Genomic DNA, 18,491 nt, shown 5'->3' on the forward strand with positions numbered 1-18,491 from the left:
CTGTAGAGCAGAACCACCAAGGTCTAAGGACAAATACAGTTCTTCAGACCACAAAGAATGAAAGAATGAAAAAAATGAACTTGCAAAAAGAGTGAAAAAAGTTTTTTATGCATAAATGGGCCACATCTGCTCATCAACAACAACTATAAAGGTTAAACAACAAACTGTTCCGTGTTCCTCTACCTCGACACATTCCTGTAGAGGTAAGCCCTCGGAATGCAAAGCCTGGCAGCCAAAGTGCCTGGTACAGTATAAGGTGTCTCCCCAGTTTATGCGGGCCCAGGACAGAGTGTCCCCACTGCTGCACTGGCAAAGGACAGAGTGATCTGATATAGCTTTCCTGTGTGTGCTGTGGGCTCGGCTCTGGTCAGGACAAACACAAAGCCTGTCAGAGGCAACGGTCAGTCCCCTTAACAGAAGGGGTACTGAATGGAAATAGGTTACCTTCACTGAATGTGGAAACACGCACAAATCTGAGCTGGGTAGGTGGCTGGGTCTGTGTGAAATGATCCCCTTCAAATAAAACCCATTTTCAACATTAGTAACTAACTAATGATAAAATTTTACGGCAGTTTCGGTACATATTGTGTTACATATGTTTTTATATAGTTCATCCTCCTGGTGCTAGTAGTATTGTGTGTTTGCAGTCATGTCCAATTCCACCATAGTAAGCAGGTGAGCTGTAGTGGTTGGTTAGTGTAGTGGTTAACACCTCTGCCTTCTACACTGTAGACTGGGGTTCAATCCCCCACCAGGGCAAACACCCTACACTATACCAATAAGAGTCCTTGGGCAAGACTCCTAACACCGCCTTGGCCTCCCTGTGTAAAATGATCAAATTGTAAGTCGCTTTGGATAAGAGCATCAGCCAAATGCTGTAAAGGTAAATGTAGAAAATTAAATCAGACATGAAAAAATTTGGGAGAAAACTGGGGAAAAAAGGGAAATTTTTAATGTATAATATATAGATAAACCTGCGATGGACTGGTGACCTGTCCAGGGTGTATCCTGCCTTCCTCCTGATGAATGCTGGGATAGGCTCCAGCAACCCCCCACGACCCTGACGGAGAAGCGGCTTGGAAAATGGATGGATGGATGGATATATAGATAAATCTATGTCGATATTATGTTCCAACATTAGCCTCATGGGCCTCGCAAAAATGGTGCTAAATGTTGTTTAATTTCTGAATTTACAAGGCTACAAGGAAAATATAGAACATGGGCTCCTTATTCAGCAGTGCTTTGTTCAGGGGCAGTCATGGGCTGGAGGTTAGGGAACCAGCCTCACGGCCGGAAGGTCGCTGGTTTGATCCCCAGAGCCGACAGTCCATGACTGAGGTGTCCTTGAGCAAAACACCTAACCCCCAACTGCTCCCCGGGTGCCGTGGATAGGGCTGCCCACCACTCTGGGCAAGTGTGCTCACTGCCCCCTAGTGTGTGTGTGCTCACTAGTGTGTATGTGGTGTTTCACTGCATGGATGGGTTAAATGCGGAGGTGGAATTTCCTGCTTGAAATGTAATGAAATGTAACTGCTTCACCATTAAAAGTTGATAGGAAAATTCAAACAAGAAGCCAAATTCAGCTTCACATAATTTCTTAAGCCATTTGTCTCACATGTGTGTCCCATATACTCATGCTTCCAGCTGTCAGACACTGGAATTTGGAAAATATTAGTCATTCATGTATCAGCACCAGATGGACTGTGGCACTCTCAGATGCAGCTGACTGAGTTAGGGAGTTTCCCAGGTGGTACTAGAGGAAACAAAAGCATGGCACTCCCTCTGGTCTCCATGTTAAGCTATAGCTAATCCCAAAAGACTGGCCATCCATTGCTTTAAAAACAAAGGAAATATCCAGGATCCACTCAGCTAAACGGTCTACATTACCATGGTTTACACTAGTTTGGACGTTATGTGTTATCCTTGCTTTTTGTGGTACAATGAGCATAAAACTAATACCTGGGAAAGAGTATATACCAGTATATGGGATAAACCAGTATACTGCCACAACCAGTAATCCCACAAACAGGGAAATTCCACCTCCGCATTTAACCCATCCGTGAAGTGAAACACCACATAAACAACCTCCAAACCTCAAACATAAGGGCGCCACAAGCCAACGAGTGAGTGTAGAGGTGCCTTATGCTACATATTTCTTGTACTTAATGTACTAAAACAGTCATAATTAATTTTTACATAACCATTTTCTTAAACATACTGTTTTTGTTACTGTGCCTTTTTTCAGCAGAAAGTCTGGTAACATTCATTGCATAATGCGGTCAAGAACCACCTACTTTGACAAAAAGGGGCAATTTCAGTAACATGCAAACCGACCAATTACAGTTCATTGCTCTTATGCAATGTATAGGGGCAGGTAGTGCCCCCCGGCTTATTTCACTCCTATAGCTCTGCTACAGAGTGTCTGCAGTAATAACACTCATTATGCCGTGAATGGGCACTGAGGAATTGTTATGTGGTCATATATAAATGCTTTTCAAATTCAAAATGGGCTGTTTTTAGTCTTAGTTCCCATATACGGAATGTATGGCATATACAGTAAATGGTGCACCCCAAAACACAATGTTCGGCAAAGTTTATAAACTACATTAAAGTAATTAATTTTAAAAAGGCAAGAGAATTCAAGGGAGTTTCCAGGACATGGCTCCTTTAAAAGCCCAGGCCAACATGCCAGTATCCTAGTAACTAATGATCCTAATGGAAGTTTGTCAGCACTGCCAGCCGCTGGGGGCTATTTAGACAGTTGTCTGCACTGGCATTGTGGGCGTGGGGTGTTTCATTAACACAAACCTCAATGCTCTCAGTGCATGCATCACTCGAGTCCTCTCCACAAGACTAAGCCAGTTAATGAGACAAGAGGAGCTGAATAAGCACCCAAACAAACACAGCCCGGATCAGACAGCTGACCAGACGCCATGGCAACCTGATTCACACATGGAGTAACAGAGTTTAAGGAGAAGAGGCTGCAGTGAGTCACTGCATACACTATCATTGGGTACTCTGTAGAAGTTTAACCATCCAAAAGATTGCAATGACTGTTTTCAGCGCTATTAAACGTGTGCGCTTGTGTTGCATTTGTATAAAACGTGCAAACATGTATAAAATTATTTTTATAATTCTAGTACACAGATTCCACGTAATTAAGAAAAAAGAAATTTAATTTAAAACAAACGGCAAGCCATGTAAAATAACCCAGATGGCAAGCATAGTATATCGGCCCGCTGGCTTGATAAGGTCGGCATCCCACTGACTGTCACTGCTGGTCCACCCTTGGACCGCCCAGATTACTGCCCTGCATACAAGGTCTAACTAGTTTTAATCTTCTCAAACAGATTTGAAATGCACAGAGCCTTTTATCTTGGAAAATGAACTAAGACTAATATCATAAACAACTGGGAGAGAAAGAAATAATGATAAAATGATTTTATAGGACATGTTTGCTGACACTGTGCTAGATCACAATTATTTAGTAAACGTATTTACAAAATATGACTAAAGAAAGGAAAGAAGGAAAAATGAAATAAACTGGACTGTGAGTGGAAAGCGGACAATGATAAGTGGAATGTTGTCTCTGCTTAACCGCTGGTGGGCCGCCCAGAAAATGCTGAGCAAAATCCAGCGGACCTCCAGCTTTGCAGTCAGCGGGCTAACACTGGCCCACTATCCTCGTGATCAGGGAAGAAATGATGTCAAAATAAAGTATGACGAATTAAAATGTAGGCTCCTCCATAACAAACGGAAACAGCACTGGGAATGAAGCTATAATAAAATTATTACTCAAAATGCCCCATTTGTTGTTAGATAAGTTAGATAAGACAGAACCTGATAGAATTAATCAGAATGAAAAAAAAAGTTAACTACCATGAATTATTCATCATTTAATAACGTCTTACACACTGAATAAAACACCTTCTGATGTTTAGCTTAGACTTTTTTACCACTCTGTATAAGTTATCGCAGAAAACAATTCCCACAATAGTGATACAACAAATGATTCCAAGTGTCTGAGAGGAAGTTAATAATACATTTTATATCTAAAAGTATCCAAAACACCACTTCTAATTAGTGAACAGAGCTACTTTAAAACGCAAGCACCGCTGACACGTTCTAACGCTTAATGAGCAGATGCTCTGCAAACTTCTGAGCATATCATGTATCTTATTGAGTATCTGATCATGACTTATGAAACATAGATGTTTTTTGTAGGCCCAGATTCCGGCACAGCTTGGCGATTTTCCTGCTCAAACCCACCTGAATGAACTCATCAGTTAACTGCTACGTTTAGTTGATTTGTTAGAGCAGGGAAACCAAACTGTGGACACTACTAATTATTTGAAGCCTGTAAATTTGCACAGGACTAGAATAATCTTAATGGAACTAATCACTTCCATTAAATAACAATGTCAACAAATTGTAATACATGTCAGAAACCACAAGGGGGTGATCTAATACCAGCAGCTGTACTTCCACTTGCTAGGCTCCCGCACAGTCGTATGCAAAAGTTTCAACACCCCCTGTTAAATACAGTTCGGTTGATTTTCCAAGTTCCTCTACAGGGAACAAATGTAAATATGGTATTTTTCTGCAATTTTCAGTGAATTCCTCTTTTGTAAAATATGCCAAATTCAGCAAGGAACAGTTAATGTGCATTAAAATGTGCTGACGTTCTTCTCTGAAGAAGATACATTGGCGTATTGACCAGAGGTGCCGAAGCTTTTGCATGTACATATTTTAAGGCCCAAATTCATATTTCTTCTCCCAAAACATTCACAAGGACACCATAAACCCTGTGACAGCTCTGTCAAAGACAAAAACAGAAAGCAATGGTGCGACACAAATACACTAAGAAAAAACCTCAGCAGGCACTAACCATCAGCAGAACCACAAATGGATGTAACCTAAACAACATAAAATACCGGCCAGATGGATTGAGGCCTCCTGGCTGAAGCAGCTTCTTCAACATCCCTGCGGTTGCGCACAATCAGTGCCGGAATGTCTGGGAAGTCATTTTGGGATTAGACCGTTCAAGCAAAAACATTTCCCCACATGAGGGTTTCGTGCCTGACTGGCTGTAGGGTTCATGGTCCAAAAAGGTTTTATGACCCTGGAAATGAGTAATACAAGTTTCTGGGACTTGACTGTGTGCAGGACAATAGTCAAACAAGCACATCTGTCTAAAACAGTAAAAGCGCTTGTTTTAAAGGCACAGTTTGATTATCCATTCTTCTAAGCTGCTTCTCCATCAGGAGAGCAGGGGGGGTGCTGGAGCCTATCCCAGCAGTCATCGGGCGGAAGGCAGGATACACCCTGGACAGGTCGCCAGTCCATCGCAGGGCAGACAGACAGACACAGACAGATATTCAAACCCAGGGCGGTGTTTTGCATGTCCAATTGGCCTGACTGCATGTCTTTGGACTGTGGAAGGAAACCGGAGAACCCGGAGGAACCCCACACAGACACTGGGAGAACATGCAAACTCTACACAGAGAGGACCCCGGTCACCAGCCAGGGAATCGAACCCAGGCCCTCCTCGCTGTGAGGCAACAGCGCTACCGTGCCGCCCTGATTACACAAACTAAATCCTAAAAGCAAACAACAAGTGTTTAAAAGTTTGTTTCTGTAATATCCATAAGAAAGCTAATGTGGCACACAAGTTATGGAAGCTTGCCATCACATCAGTTAGCATAGCCTTGCTCCTGAGGTTTCTGACTGTGATTTACTGTTATCTATAAAAATGAGTAAATTATGGACAATGTTCAGACCCAAGAGGTCTGCTCTCACTGTTTCAAGCTGCAATACTTCACAAAAGTAAGAGCCCATGCTTCATTTATTTAATTTCCAGTCAAACTGGCCAGTATATACAAGTTATTCATTTTTCAGCAAAAAAGCGAAAAAAAAAATTCAATGAAAAATTACACAGAAGCCTCAACGATTAAATATGCCACTGCTCTCAGTATTTAGTTTACTCATGCTTTGCCTTTAATATAGCTTCCGTTGTTTTTGGGGAGACTTGTTTTCAGATTTCAGGGATATTTTTCCACACCTCCAGTCTGGTTGCACTTTCTAAGCAATGCCAATTACAAAATTTAGACTAATCAGTTCAGAAAACCTTAGTTCTAATGCAAATGTTCTTTTTTGGGGGTCTGCTTTCTCAGTAGGGGCTTCTGGACATCTCCACTATCCGTTCAGACCCTCAGTGTTGAGCTGCCTTCTCATAGTGGAAAGATCAAGCCAAAAACCTGTGGATTTTTCTTTTTAGATCTGACGGATCTGAAGAAAAGTGGTGCTTTATATTCTCCATCTCTCAAAGATGAAAGCTGTTTATCTGATAGTGACAGTTCTGGTGGTCTACTGGGTCTCGAATGGAGGTTAGGAGTCTCATTTTCTCTTACGTTTTTTGATATAGTCCAGTTTTGCAAACTTGTGCTCATCCATTTTACTGGAAATTAAATAAATGGTGGTCTCTGACTTTTGCACAGTAGAGTTTGTGCCTATTTTTAAATATAACAGTATGTTATATAGTGTTGAAAATAGAGTCTCTTTCAGATTATTTAACAAATGGACCTGGCTTCATGTGTGAGTGCAATGACTATATATGGTAAGGGGAAATGTTTTCCTCTCAATCTGTTGCTACTGAACAGCAGCAAATTCACAGATTAACCCAACACAGAAAAACTTGATCTGAAAACTGTGGACAGATTTGATAACGACTCATTTAGACCGAGTTGCTCTTTCCTGAAAGCCTCTGACCACGGATGATTATAGCCTCAAGCGGGTTAGAGATATGGCCAGACATGTAAATCCAATGAGAGATGCAGACCAATTAATTCATGCCTGATCTGGACCCAAAGCACACGGCACACTGCCAAACTCATTAAAAGAAAATATTAATCATCTGATTACAGGACAGACAACAGGTCTCGGTAACAGTGGATGGATGACATGAACATAGGTGTGTTTTTAGCCAAGCTCCCAATTTATTATGTATACCTACTTATACCTACACTCACTTCCCATTTTATCAGAAATCTACCTACCATACAGGTTTCGCAGCGTACTGTACATTTTCCCCCAACATGATACATTCAGCAAATAAATGGTAATTCTGCATTAGACTGTGCATAAGTGTGGACTCAGGAGAGGATTTAGTGCACAAATTTATGACAATGAAGAACTTACTTTGCTTTGGCTCCAGCATCCTCATAGCCTTTGTTCGAGACGTCGTCCAGACCTCCAATCAAATGCTTGAAAGAACTGCAAAATTGAGAGCAGACTAGAGTTAGTTATCCAGCACAAGACCCACTTAGACAGTTTTATTTACTCTTTCAGTCAAATTTGTTAATGTAATTATCCGATATACAGTACACGCCATCACTGACAACATAGGTTTAGACAAGTGTTGCAAGTATGGACTTACAGAACTGTTTATCAGTCACTAAGAAGCAATATCTGACAGATGAACTGAGTGCCACCGCCATCAGTGTTGGCAAACGTCATATTCTGCCGTTATTCTGCAGAAGGCCTGTGTGCCCCACTTTAGAAGAACACTTTGAACTCAATTAAAGCCCAGTGTAGCCTGGAGCTGAGTCCAGTCCATTTAGCCATGTCTGTGCATCTCTACCCGCAAAGCATATGCTGTGCATGCATGCTGCCTGAAACTATAATGAGTGCAACACTGTTAAAGAAAAAACAACAACTCCATGCTGACTGTACAATAATGGTAGATATTTTGTGTCGTTTTTAAGGCAACTTTCTATTGTCTTTGCTCAGTTTTGTGAATAATTCCGCCCCTGAATGGATTATAAAGCCTAAGAAATGCAAGGCCAATTCATCGCAAGTTGCTTACTTACGTAATACCATCATTAAAACCATGATGATCAAGCTTAATGATGATTCAAAGCAATTTGGGCACTTAAACCAGGTAAACTGTCACTAACTCAGGAGGAGCAGGAGGAGCATGCGAACCCTGACACTGAACTGTGCTCAGGAGTGTGACGTGCTGAAAATGCTCTTCATTTCATTTCCTTTTATGCTTGAGCCATTTATCATAATTTGACAATTCGCAGACATCTGGGGTTTTTTTTTCCCTTCCCCACCATCTGTCCTGCTGCGTCATGCGAGGCATCAGAGGCAGTGCCATTTGTTTTGTTATGTTCTAATAGTGGTGAATATTAGAATGTGAGGAAGTTAATCTGACTGTAGATCAACACGTGGTCTTTAATAAGCAGACCATTATTTACAACCAAGCCTCATATATGAACACTGGGAAAATACCAAATAACCAAATGATAATAACAAATAATAATAAAGAAAAGGTTTAATTTAAAGTAGAATTTTTAAAAATTACAACAAAGTTATGACAAGTAAAAGGGAAAAATAAAAGGGAAAACTAGTTCCAGGTCACTATTCAAGTTTCAGCAAATTCGGAAAACTGACCACGTTAAGACCTTTGCACAAAAAGGTCTTTGCACGGACTTGTGGAGCAAAAGGGGAAACCAAATACTGAGAAATTCTAAAATGTATGTAAATATTTTATACAAACATTTCACTTTGTAATGCTGATAACACAATTTGTAATTATGTCAAATTCTAAAAAAAAAGACCTACTACTTTTAGTAGTGGTCTCAAAATTTTGGACCCCACAGTAAAACCACATAGGTAATTACATATTATCACTTTTGTGATAAAACCTCATATTTCAAAAGCTTACAGAAAGGAAAAATGCTTCTTATTATACCTACACTTCGAAATGCACTGGTGATTTAATTTCAGAGGGACAACATTACTGGACAACAGTTTTTAATTCAGATATTTAAGTTGCAGGTGTCATCTGTACTGTGAGCTCTAAAATGTGAAAGGTTGATGGACAGTTAAAAACAAAATTTACTACAGGTCCTGCTGACCCAGATGGTGTTGTATTCTTTGTAGAGCGTCCCATTAAAACACTGAATATAGATCAGAAACATGCCACAGGCAATAAAAGGTCCGCTGACCAATTAGACTCATCTTCTTAAAGGGATAGTTCAGAGAAAGATAAAATGTACACCACTCATTTTCAAATAAACTTGATCAGCTTTAACATATTTAGTGTCAATTTTTTTTTAGTGTTAAGCTTTTTCGTTTTGCACTGGAAGTACAAGGCTAATGTAGCTAAAATATCGCTGTTGTGGGAGGAAAACCTCGTATCTCCATTTTTCTCATTTTTCAATTTTTGACATAATTTAAAAGGCCCTGTTGCCCTTTACATTGCGTGTAAATTTCATGATGAACGGAGCAAAACAAACGGCGCAAAATGACTCGGAAAGACGTCCGGTTCCATTGACTTACATTAAAACTACAGTATGTTTTTCTTTCTCCTGTAAAGTTCTAATTTTGGAGATGCGAGGTTTTCTTCCGACAACAGCGATAAAACATTTGTTAAAACGGTTTCAAATATGTCTAGTAATGCTAAATTGACTTGGTTATGCAGTTTCTCACTATGTATGACATACTGTTATCTGTAAAAAAAATATATCGCTGCTGTCTGAACAAAACCTTGTATCTCCAATTTTGTCGTTTTTTACTTTTTGACATAATTTGAAAAGGCCTGTTGCCCTTTACATTATGTGTGGATTTCATGATGATTGAACCAAAAGAAACAGCCCAAAATGACTTGGAAAGACGTCTGGTTCCATTGACTTGCATTGAAAGTAAAGCACGTTTTTTTCTTCTCCTGTAAAGTTGCCATTCTGGAGATACAAGGTTTTGTTCCAACAACAGTGATATGCAAAAACTAAAAGCAGCCATAGTAAAGCCTGAATCCATACTTTGGTTGATTTTAATTGATAACATTATGGCTTGCAGCGTTAGAAACTACACATCAAACCTATCTGAGATTTATGTACAACCTAACATGATCTCTGTGATTATTCAGACATGCAATTTACATAGTATTAATTATTGAACATAAGCTTTGATTCCTCATTAGCCAATTTAGCCTCAGCTCCAGTAAAAGACTAAACAGGCAAACTTCATGTATGTATCGCCTGACTGTCTATATTTGGAGAAAACTGTGTACTTGCTTTACTATTCTTTACTATTCACTCGAACCTGTCAAAGACATTGCTGGACAGCATGGAACTTGACCTGTTTTTCCAGTAAAAGGTCTAGATTGCCTTACTATGCCTCTATAGCATAGTCTTTTCAGGAAAGGGCAAGCTGGTTTAGTCAGCTTTCTTAAACACTCTCCTGATGTGAAGCTGACCACATAAGGTCGGATGTATATTTTATATAACTGCACTATATCCTGCCTCAGGACATGTGCAGGCTTAACACTATCATGCTTTATCTGATACTTCCCACAGTTTTCACATGAGACTGGATGCACGAGCCGGTTTGACTCAAATCACATAATTGCCTCACAGCCTTAGCGCCAACACACAGCATTCTGGCCAAAACAAGCACGTTTTAATGGCCCAGCCATAAACCTATCGGGCCTGCTGATGGGACCATATTAATGGCTGTTCTCTCCCTGTTGAGCCACATTCCTTTGGGAGTCAGACAGTGGTAGGGGGTGGCTATTTTTAGGCATGCCTTGGAGCTAGGTAGATTCAGACACCCTAGAGCTTTCGTGTCTGTGGAGATCCGAAAGCTGGGAAGCATGCTGTGCAAGGCATTTCACTCCAGGCGGCTGTTCCCTCACATTCACAGTGGTGCTCCAAATGAGGCCGCGCGCTTTGTTCCCTGTTATTTGAGCAGCCTAGGCTGGGCACACGAATTGGGCCTGTGTGCTTTGCTCGCAGCATGACTGTGTGTAGGAAGACGTCATTAAAACCTTTCTGCGATGGTGACTTGGCAAACAATGACAGAACGAAAAAAAAAACGAATGATTTGCGGCACCGAGAGCACAGGTGCTCCTAAAGATCGAGGTGACAAAAGCAGTTCTTTACAACAAAAAAATAAAAGAAATCTTGCTTTCGTTTGGCTACATTACTTCTCGGTTTAAGAGGATCTGCTGTTGCTTGTTATTTTACTGCTTGTTAATTTATCCATAGGCCTCCCACGAGCACTGTCCACTGTCGTCTGCCAAATTACTAATGTTGCTGTGTTTTGCTTGTAAATGACATGAAAGCCTCAATGCGTGCGATAAACTAATTTATGGCACTGTAGTAGCTGGAAAGAGAGCTCTCAAAGGAACTTGCCATTTAAAAGCTCTATTTAAACGAGAGGACTCGTGGGAGTCACAGCAACATGCAGAGTATGAGCAGCTGAGCTTCAGACTCTTGGAACTATGGATGGTTTAAAGGGTACAAAGGAAAGGTAGTAAAGAAATTTGTTAATGGTGTTTAAAACTTTCATCTAAAGTACAATGTTTAAAATGATTTATCTAACTGTGTTTGGTTTAAAAAAAAAAATATATATATATATATATATAAATTAGAATACATGCACACACATATAAATACAGTTAAGAGTAATTGTATGTAGAATCCTTAAAACCAGGTGGCTCAGTACGATGATGCTTGAGTGTGCAAAGCTAAAGGGGGAACTTTAAAGAATCAAAAAGACAAGATAATTTTGTTTTGTTTAACGCTTTTATGATCACTGCACAATTTCATGTCTTACATAGTTGTGATGTCTTCATTATTATTCTATAAAGAGTAAAAGGTTGAATTTTTTAAAGAAAAACTGTTTCATGAGTAAATATAAATAACTTTTAACTTTTAACAAACAAACAGAAAAAAGAAAAAAACTCACTCTCTGTCGATGACCAGGCAGGTGACTGCCTCGGCAGCGATGACGTTGGCTGTCCTGATGTCCTCTCTGTGGACACACACATGAAAAAAAAAAAAACATGTCAGTTGCACGCGATGCCAAATCCTTCAGCAGCCTGTCAGTAAAACTCCATTATGAATAATGCACAAATAAATAAAGAAAAGCATATAGAATTTCAATCGACTGGTAAATTGATCTTGCCTCAGTTATCAAGCAATATTTAAACAACTGGGAACTGCAAATCGTAGAGAAAAATTGATGAAAGTAAATTAAGAATTATGAATAGCAGTAAAGTGCCAAGCTTTAATGAATGTAAAAATGAGGTAAACATTTCAACTAATAATGCATTAAAATTCATTCTGACAGCGCCAAATCTCAGGCCAAATGGTAATCAGCCTGATACGTAAAAGCAGTAATTGACAACGACCTAAATTATTATTACTATTGCCATTTCTGTTCACTCTCAAAAATCTATGGGCACTTAAGAGTACTTTAAAAGTTGAAAAGTTTTAGGCACCTAAGTGATATTTAAAAAAAAGCTATTTATCTGGGCATCAAGCATTTATTTGCTCTGAAACATTAATAATAGAATAAATACAAATTACATTATATATATATTTGTAACAGTGGGGAGCGAGGAGGCGGACGCATGTGCTGAGATAAGCGACTTTTATTAAGGGCAAATCCAGGGTCATGGTCGAGACAGTCCATGATCAGAGAGCCAATACAGAGAGCAGGAGGTACAGACATGACAAAAATGAACACAGAACTCCAAACAGGTCAGAAATAAACAAAACACTTTGAACACAAACCTGACATCAAACATACAAACAAGCATACATCAAACAAAGACCAGCAATACACAGGGCTTAAATACACGAGGGTTCACAAGACACAGGTGGAATCAGGAAACAAGGGGGCTGGACTAGGAAGGACACCCAAACAAAGAAGCACATGGACATGGACTGGGAGGGGCCAATCGTGACAATATTACATTTTATATATACATATAAGCATGAATTTCTATAGATTTGTCACATTTGAATGTTTTAGATTTTCAGATCATTAAACATTTAATACTATACACATACAACCCAAGTAAACACAAAAGGCTGTTTTTACATGATGATTCATTTACTGAGGGAAAAATGCTGGTCAGCCCTACCCTGCCCTAAGTGAGAAAGTAATTGCCCCTTTAACCAGTTAACCAAATTCAATTCACTATTAGGTTCAATTACACTAGCTACACCAAGGCACGGTTACCATCAGACCTGTTGAATCATAACTACTTAAACAGAACCTGTCTGACCACTGACACAGGCCAGATGGTCTCAAAAATCATGATGCCACGTTTTAAAGAGATTGAAATATAGATCTGAAACAAAGCCATTGAAATCTTCCAGTCTGGAATGCGTCACAAAGCCATTGCCAAGGCTCTGGGACTCCAGCGAACCAGAGCGAGAGCCATTATCCACAGATGGAGAAAACATCGAACAGTGGTGAAACTTACCAAAATGAAACAAAGAGCGCAATGACAACTCATCCAGGGGGTCACAGAAGAACCCAGACGGACATCTAAGGAACTGCAGGCCTCACTTGCCTCAGATAAGGTCAATGTACACAATTCCACAATAAGAAAGACACTGGGCAAAATATCATTCTATATCAAACCACTGCTAATCCAAAAGAAACACCAAGCTTCATCTCACATTTGCCAAAAAACATCTAGACGACCCCCAAGACTTTTGGGATAATATTCTGTACACTGAAAGGCAGAACTTTTTGGAAGACACGGGTCCCATTATAACTCGTGTAAAGTGCATTCCAGTGTAAGAACATCATACTAACAGTCAAACATGGTGGTGGTAGTATTACGGTCTGGGACTGCTTTGCTTCCGCAAGATCTGAACGACTTTTCACGATTGATTGAACCATATATTCTGCTCTGCATGCCCATCAGTTTGTGACCTAAAGTTCAAGTGCAGTTGTGCTGTGTAGCAGAGCAATGATCCAAAGCACACAAGCAAGTCCATCTCTAAATGGCTCAAAAGAAACAAAAAAGAAGGTTTCGGAAATCAAAGTCCTGACTTGAATCCATCTGAGATGCTGCGGCGAGACCTTGAAGGCTCGACATCCCTCCAGTGGAGCCAAATTAAAACTATGTTGCATAGTAGAACGGGCCAATTCCTCCACAGTGATGTAAAACACTCATCGCAAATGTTTGATTACAGTTTTTATAGCCAAGGATAGCACAACCAGTTACTAGATTTAGGAAAGCAATTACTTTTTACATACATGGTGCAGGTTTTGAATAGATTTTATTTTCAATAAACGGAATGATTGTTTAAAAGCTGCATTCCGTGCTTTCTTGTGTTGTCTTTATCAAATTTATCAAAATTAGACGATCTGAAACATTTAACTGTGACAAATGAGCGAATATAGAGTTGTACACGTGCAAATACTTTTTGCAGCAATATTCAATACCAAAACAATACAATGCAAAATTTCTATGTTTAAATTTGTCACTGTCTTATCATCCAGTAAATACAGCAAAATATTAAAATTGTTACCAATCTAACTGCTGGACTGAACACTGCAAAACGTTCAAATTGTTACAATTTAAGTAACATCTCTCAATTAACATCTCTGAAATTAAATAAGTAATGAAATAATTAAAACATTGCTTCATACAACATATTCTGGACGAAAGATTAACAGTAAAACAGGGAAATAGAATACGGCTTAATATTCATGAATAAAAAATGGATTTCAGGTTATGTTTGTTTTGAGGAGTGGGAAGTCAGAAGTGCAGCAGAATGAAAGTTAGAGTACTGAAAATAATATAAATATAAAATATTAATTCATAAAAGCAAATGGCTAAGAAACATGCACTGTCGCATAACATGCCATCATTGGATTAGTATAATTAACAATCGGTGAAAACTCCTCAAAGCAGTTGTAACTATGACATTACTCTGTACAGCTCCCCTCTGTGGCACTGGAGTCCTCCTTACTGCATTGAGATGAAGAGCTGATGGAGCTGAACTGAGATTCAAAAGGGCCCATGACTGAATGAGGGAGTGCCAAGATCCTCCTGGTCTGAAACGGACTGTGCCGTGTGCCTTGTGCCATGCACAGAGGAACCCTGGCCTTCTTCCCACTCTCCATGACAGCTTCCAGCAGCTGCGCAGCACTAAGCACCAGGTGCACATACAGGTTGACTGCTGGCCTTAACCATATAAAGGTTAGACCCTGCGATGGTGCCTACCTTGACGCTCCGAAGCTTGCGCATCCCGGCTTGTTTGAAGGTCCATATACTGAGGAGCACACTGCACGTTGTTTCGTTCAGATTGCTTCGTCCTACCGATAGTTATTCCAGAATATTTGGGGGCTCTTTCGAGTGAATCTCCCTGTATTAAAGCTTATATGAAAGTATTGCACAGGCCAAGTCTTAACGCTTTCATTGATTTTATCATGCATTGTTATTTAAAATCAGGTCCAAACACCGCAGGGTCCAAATAAAGATTCACATCACATATTCTCCAAGAAAACACTGATGACAATATGAAAATTTAAAAGGCTGCTTCTTTGTCATCAGCTTTGGACATTTCATTTTGGACAGTTCATAAACAATTTTCTGCTACAGTTTGGAAGATACCTCATAATGCGCCTTCTGAGAAGGTTACCACTCGGCCTGTAACTCAAGGAAAACTAGTTAAAGTTTTCTATTTATTTGTTTAGACCGATTTTTGGAACAGACGTAGCAGCTTTCCAGAGTCCAGACCTGAGAAAGCCGAGGACAACAGTGGCAGGAAAAACTTTCAAAAGAATATGACAAAGAAACACTGAGAGGAACCAAGACTTAAAAGAAAAAGTCCCAAAAAAGCACGAGGATAAAAACAGTGAGAGGAACCAAGACTCAAAAAAGGAAAACATGTCTCAAGAACCTGAGAAAGAAAGAGTAAGAGAAACCTCTTTCTCTGGGCCAAACCAAATAATGGAATTAACACCACTCATTTACAGCTTAATTGGTCTAAGACAGTGGCTCCCAATCCGGGTCACTGAGGCCTCCTGCCCTGAACATTTTAGTGTTATTTTGCTGCAACACACCCACTTCCACTTCAGGTCCACTGGGCTTGTTATTTACTTACTTAGTAAGGCCTGGTACGTTAAAGCAAGGAAAGCACATACATTTACAAGGTAGAAGCACTTCAGGACCAGGGTTAGCTACCAGGGCTCTAGTTTCAAAGTAACTTGAAAAAGTGCGATACAGTCTAAGGCCCAATCCCATTTCACCCCTTGCCCCTGCCACTTAGCCCTCTGTTCTAGGGTTAGGGTGTCTCAATTTGTGTTGAGATGGAGGGTTAGGATGAAGTGTTAGGGCTACATGGCCCTCCAAACGGAGGTTTTTCAGAGGCACACTCCAAACAGGGAGTTATGAAAGAAAAGAAAAAAAAGAAAAACTGGCAAGACGTCTTCGTGAGAGACCAAAGAAACACACAAATGTATTTTCTCCGTTACAAAAAATATGATAAACAATGTATCGGTAGCAAGCTAGCTAACTTTCCCGTTCCACCTTAAATAGTCCTGCAGTATTGACGCCTGAAGCGCCAGAATGTCAGTGCTGCTCCATTTAAGGCGGAACTGGAAAATTCGAAAAAGAAGCTGGAGAATAGCTGACGTCAGCTTCGTATCACATCAGAATGAGTGGGTGATAATAAATAATTGTCCCTCTTTGAAGGATATGATGCCCTAAATGTAACTAAAGTCCAGCAGGGAGGTTGCTGAACTTTTCCCTTCTCTCCTATCACTGAAGACGGGCAGGGTCGCTTAAGATAAGATGAGATAAGATAATCCTTTATTAGTCCCACAGCGGGGAAATTCACAGTATTACAGCAGCAGGAGAATAACAGGAGTAAGGCACTCAGTAGTAGAAACGGGAAACAGTATAAACAGTATAAACATTATAATTCATAAAAATTAAAGTTAAATCTCGACTATTTACACCAAAATAAGAATAAGAAAAAAAAGAGGTGCATAAGATCTGTATTGCACTTATGAACATATTGCACAATGAAAAATGTTTGCATTCTGAGTATAAGAGCAGTAGCCTGTTCATGAAGTAATGTTTTTTTATTTTATTTATATTTTATTTGACGGACCCTTTTCACAGGGCAAGATTTCAGCCACTTGCCCTTGTAACTCAGTTCCAAGGGGTTAGGGTGGCACTCGAAAACAAGGGGTAGGGGTAAAAAGAAGAAGTGAGATTGGGCCTGAGTGATGCACATGTGAAGTTCAAATCATCTAACTTATCAAATGTAAACTGCCACTACTATTTTCAGACCTCAGTAACCCTGGAAACCAAACACGAAGCAACCACCCGTGTCCAGTCAGATGTCAGACAGGGTCTGGGGAGCCTTGCAAGAGCCTAAGTAATCCGATTTCTGGAGAACTGGGCAGCGGTGGACGAGCTGTCATCGAGGAACCCCAAGGAAAGTGGGAGTGGATGGTGCATATGTTCCAACCTCATCCCTGAAAATGGCATATGGGCCTCCAACATGTGAAGCTGAGAAAGCAGCTGTGAATTCGCCCTCTTTCAAGGGACTGCACCAACGCTCACCAACAGATCCAGCTGTCTACAGACCTGTCTTTATGTGATGACATAAGGAGCAGCACCTTTCTGAAGTTCCGCCACCCCAAGCTGGCTTCTCCTTGGATACTGAGTGTTTTTCTGCACAGCAGACGTGTGAAAACAGATAGCTCCCAGTGAGGAGAGTTCACTAATGTTAGATATGATCGGTGTCACCCAGAAGTAGCATTACATCACACACTCGGCCTTCACCCAATCATTTAACTCTCGTCATGCCAACATGAAGCAGTGTGTCCAAATGGCCTCTCAACCTTTTGCTTATCACTGGATTATATAAGAGCATTGGTGCTGGAGTCATATAACGTTATTGTTTTATTTTCTTTGATTTTTCCTTTCATCAGTGTATTTAACAAACATGCAGTGATCTGCACTGTATCGCTGTTGTCGGAAGAAAACCTTGTATCTCCATTCTTGACGTTTTTCAGTTTTTGACATAATCTGAAAATGCCTGTTACTCTTTACATTGTATGTAAATTTCATGACAAATAGACCAAAAGAAATGGCCCAAAATCACTTGGAAAGCTGTCTGGTTCCATTGACTTACAATAGAAGTACCGTCGGTTTTTTCCTTCTCCTGTAAAGTTTCGAGGATTCGGTCCGACAACAGCGATATGCTATTCGCTGGGCGCTTCTGACTGTTTTAAAAAAAGAACATTTTAAAAAATGCTGGCGATTTCAAGAGAACAACAGAACAAAACAGTCCAACAAATAAAGCTACGTCAGGTTTATTAGACTCTTATTTAGCACAGAGTACCAGAAGCTATTTTAAATTCCATGCATGCTTAAACATCATTAAATATATTTTTGGAAAGTACTGTGATACTGAACTTCATCAAAACCTCCCACGGTGGATATAATAAGTCTACACACCCCTGTTAAAAGGTCAGGTTTTTGTCATGAAAAGAAACCAGACCACCTTCAATGTGACCCTTAACCTGCATAATTCCACTGAAAAATAAACTCAAATCATTTAGAGGCGGAAAATAAAAATAACAAACCTTAAATAATGTGGTTGCATAAGTGTGAACACTCTTATAATTGGGGATGTGATTGTGATCAGAATTAGCCA

At 40.0% G+C, this 18,491-nt stretch overlaps 1 protein-coding gene across 3 annotated transcripts in view; it reads right to left on the reverse strand.

Annotated features, from left to right (window-relative positions):
• The window catches only part of prkg1b (protein kinase cGMP-dependent 1b), a 171,321-nt gene that overhangs the window by 17,814 nt on the left and 135,016 nt on the right, over positions 1–18,491 (reverse strand). For 2 of the 3 annotated variants that reach the window (XM_037544381.1, XM_017723801.2), the window contains exons 8-9: positions 11,755–11,820; positions 7,198–7,272 (exon numbers count right to left, since the gene is read on the reverse strand). In XM_037544381.1, coding sequence (XP_037400278.1) covers positions 7,198–7,272; positions 11,755–11,820 — 141 coding nt within the window. Of the gene's footprint in view, positions 1–4,934; positions 5,001–7,197; positions 7,273–11,754; positions 11,821–18,491 lie in introns of those variants that run through there. The other variant, XM_037544382.1, reaches the window with a different exon arrangement.

The sequence above is a fragment of the Pygocentrus nattereri genome, chromosome 13 (assembly GCF_015220715.1).
Source record: "Pygocentrus nattereri isolate fPygNat1 chromosome 13, fPygNat1.pri, whole genome shotgun sequence".
NCBI classification, from domain to species: domain Eukaryota; kingdom Metazoa; phylum Chordata; class Actinopteri; order Characiformes; family Serrasalmidae; genus Pygocentrus; species Pygocentrus nattereri.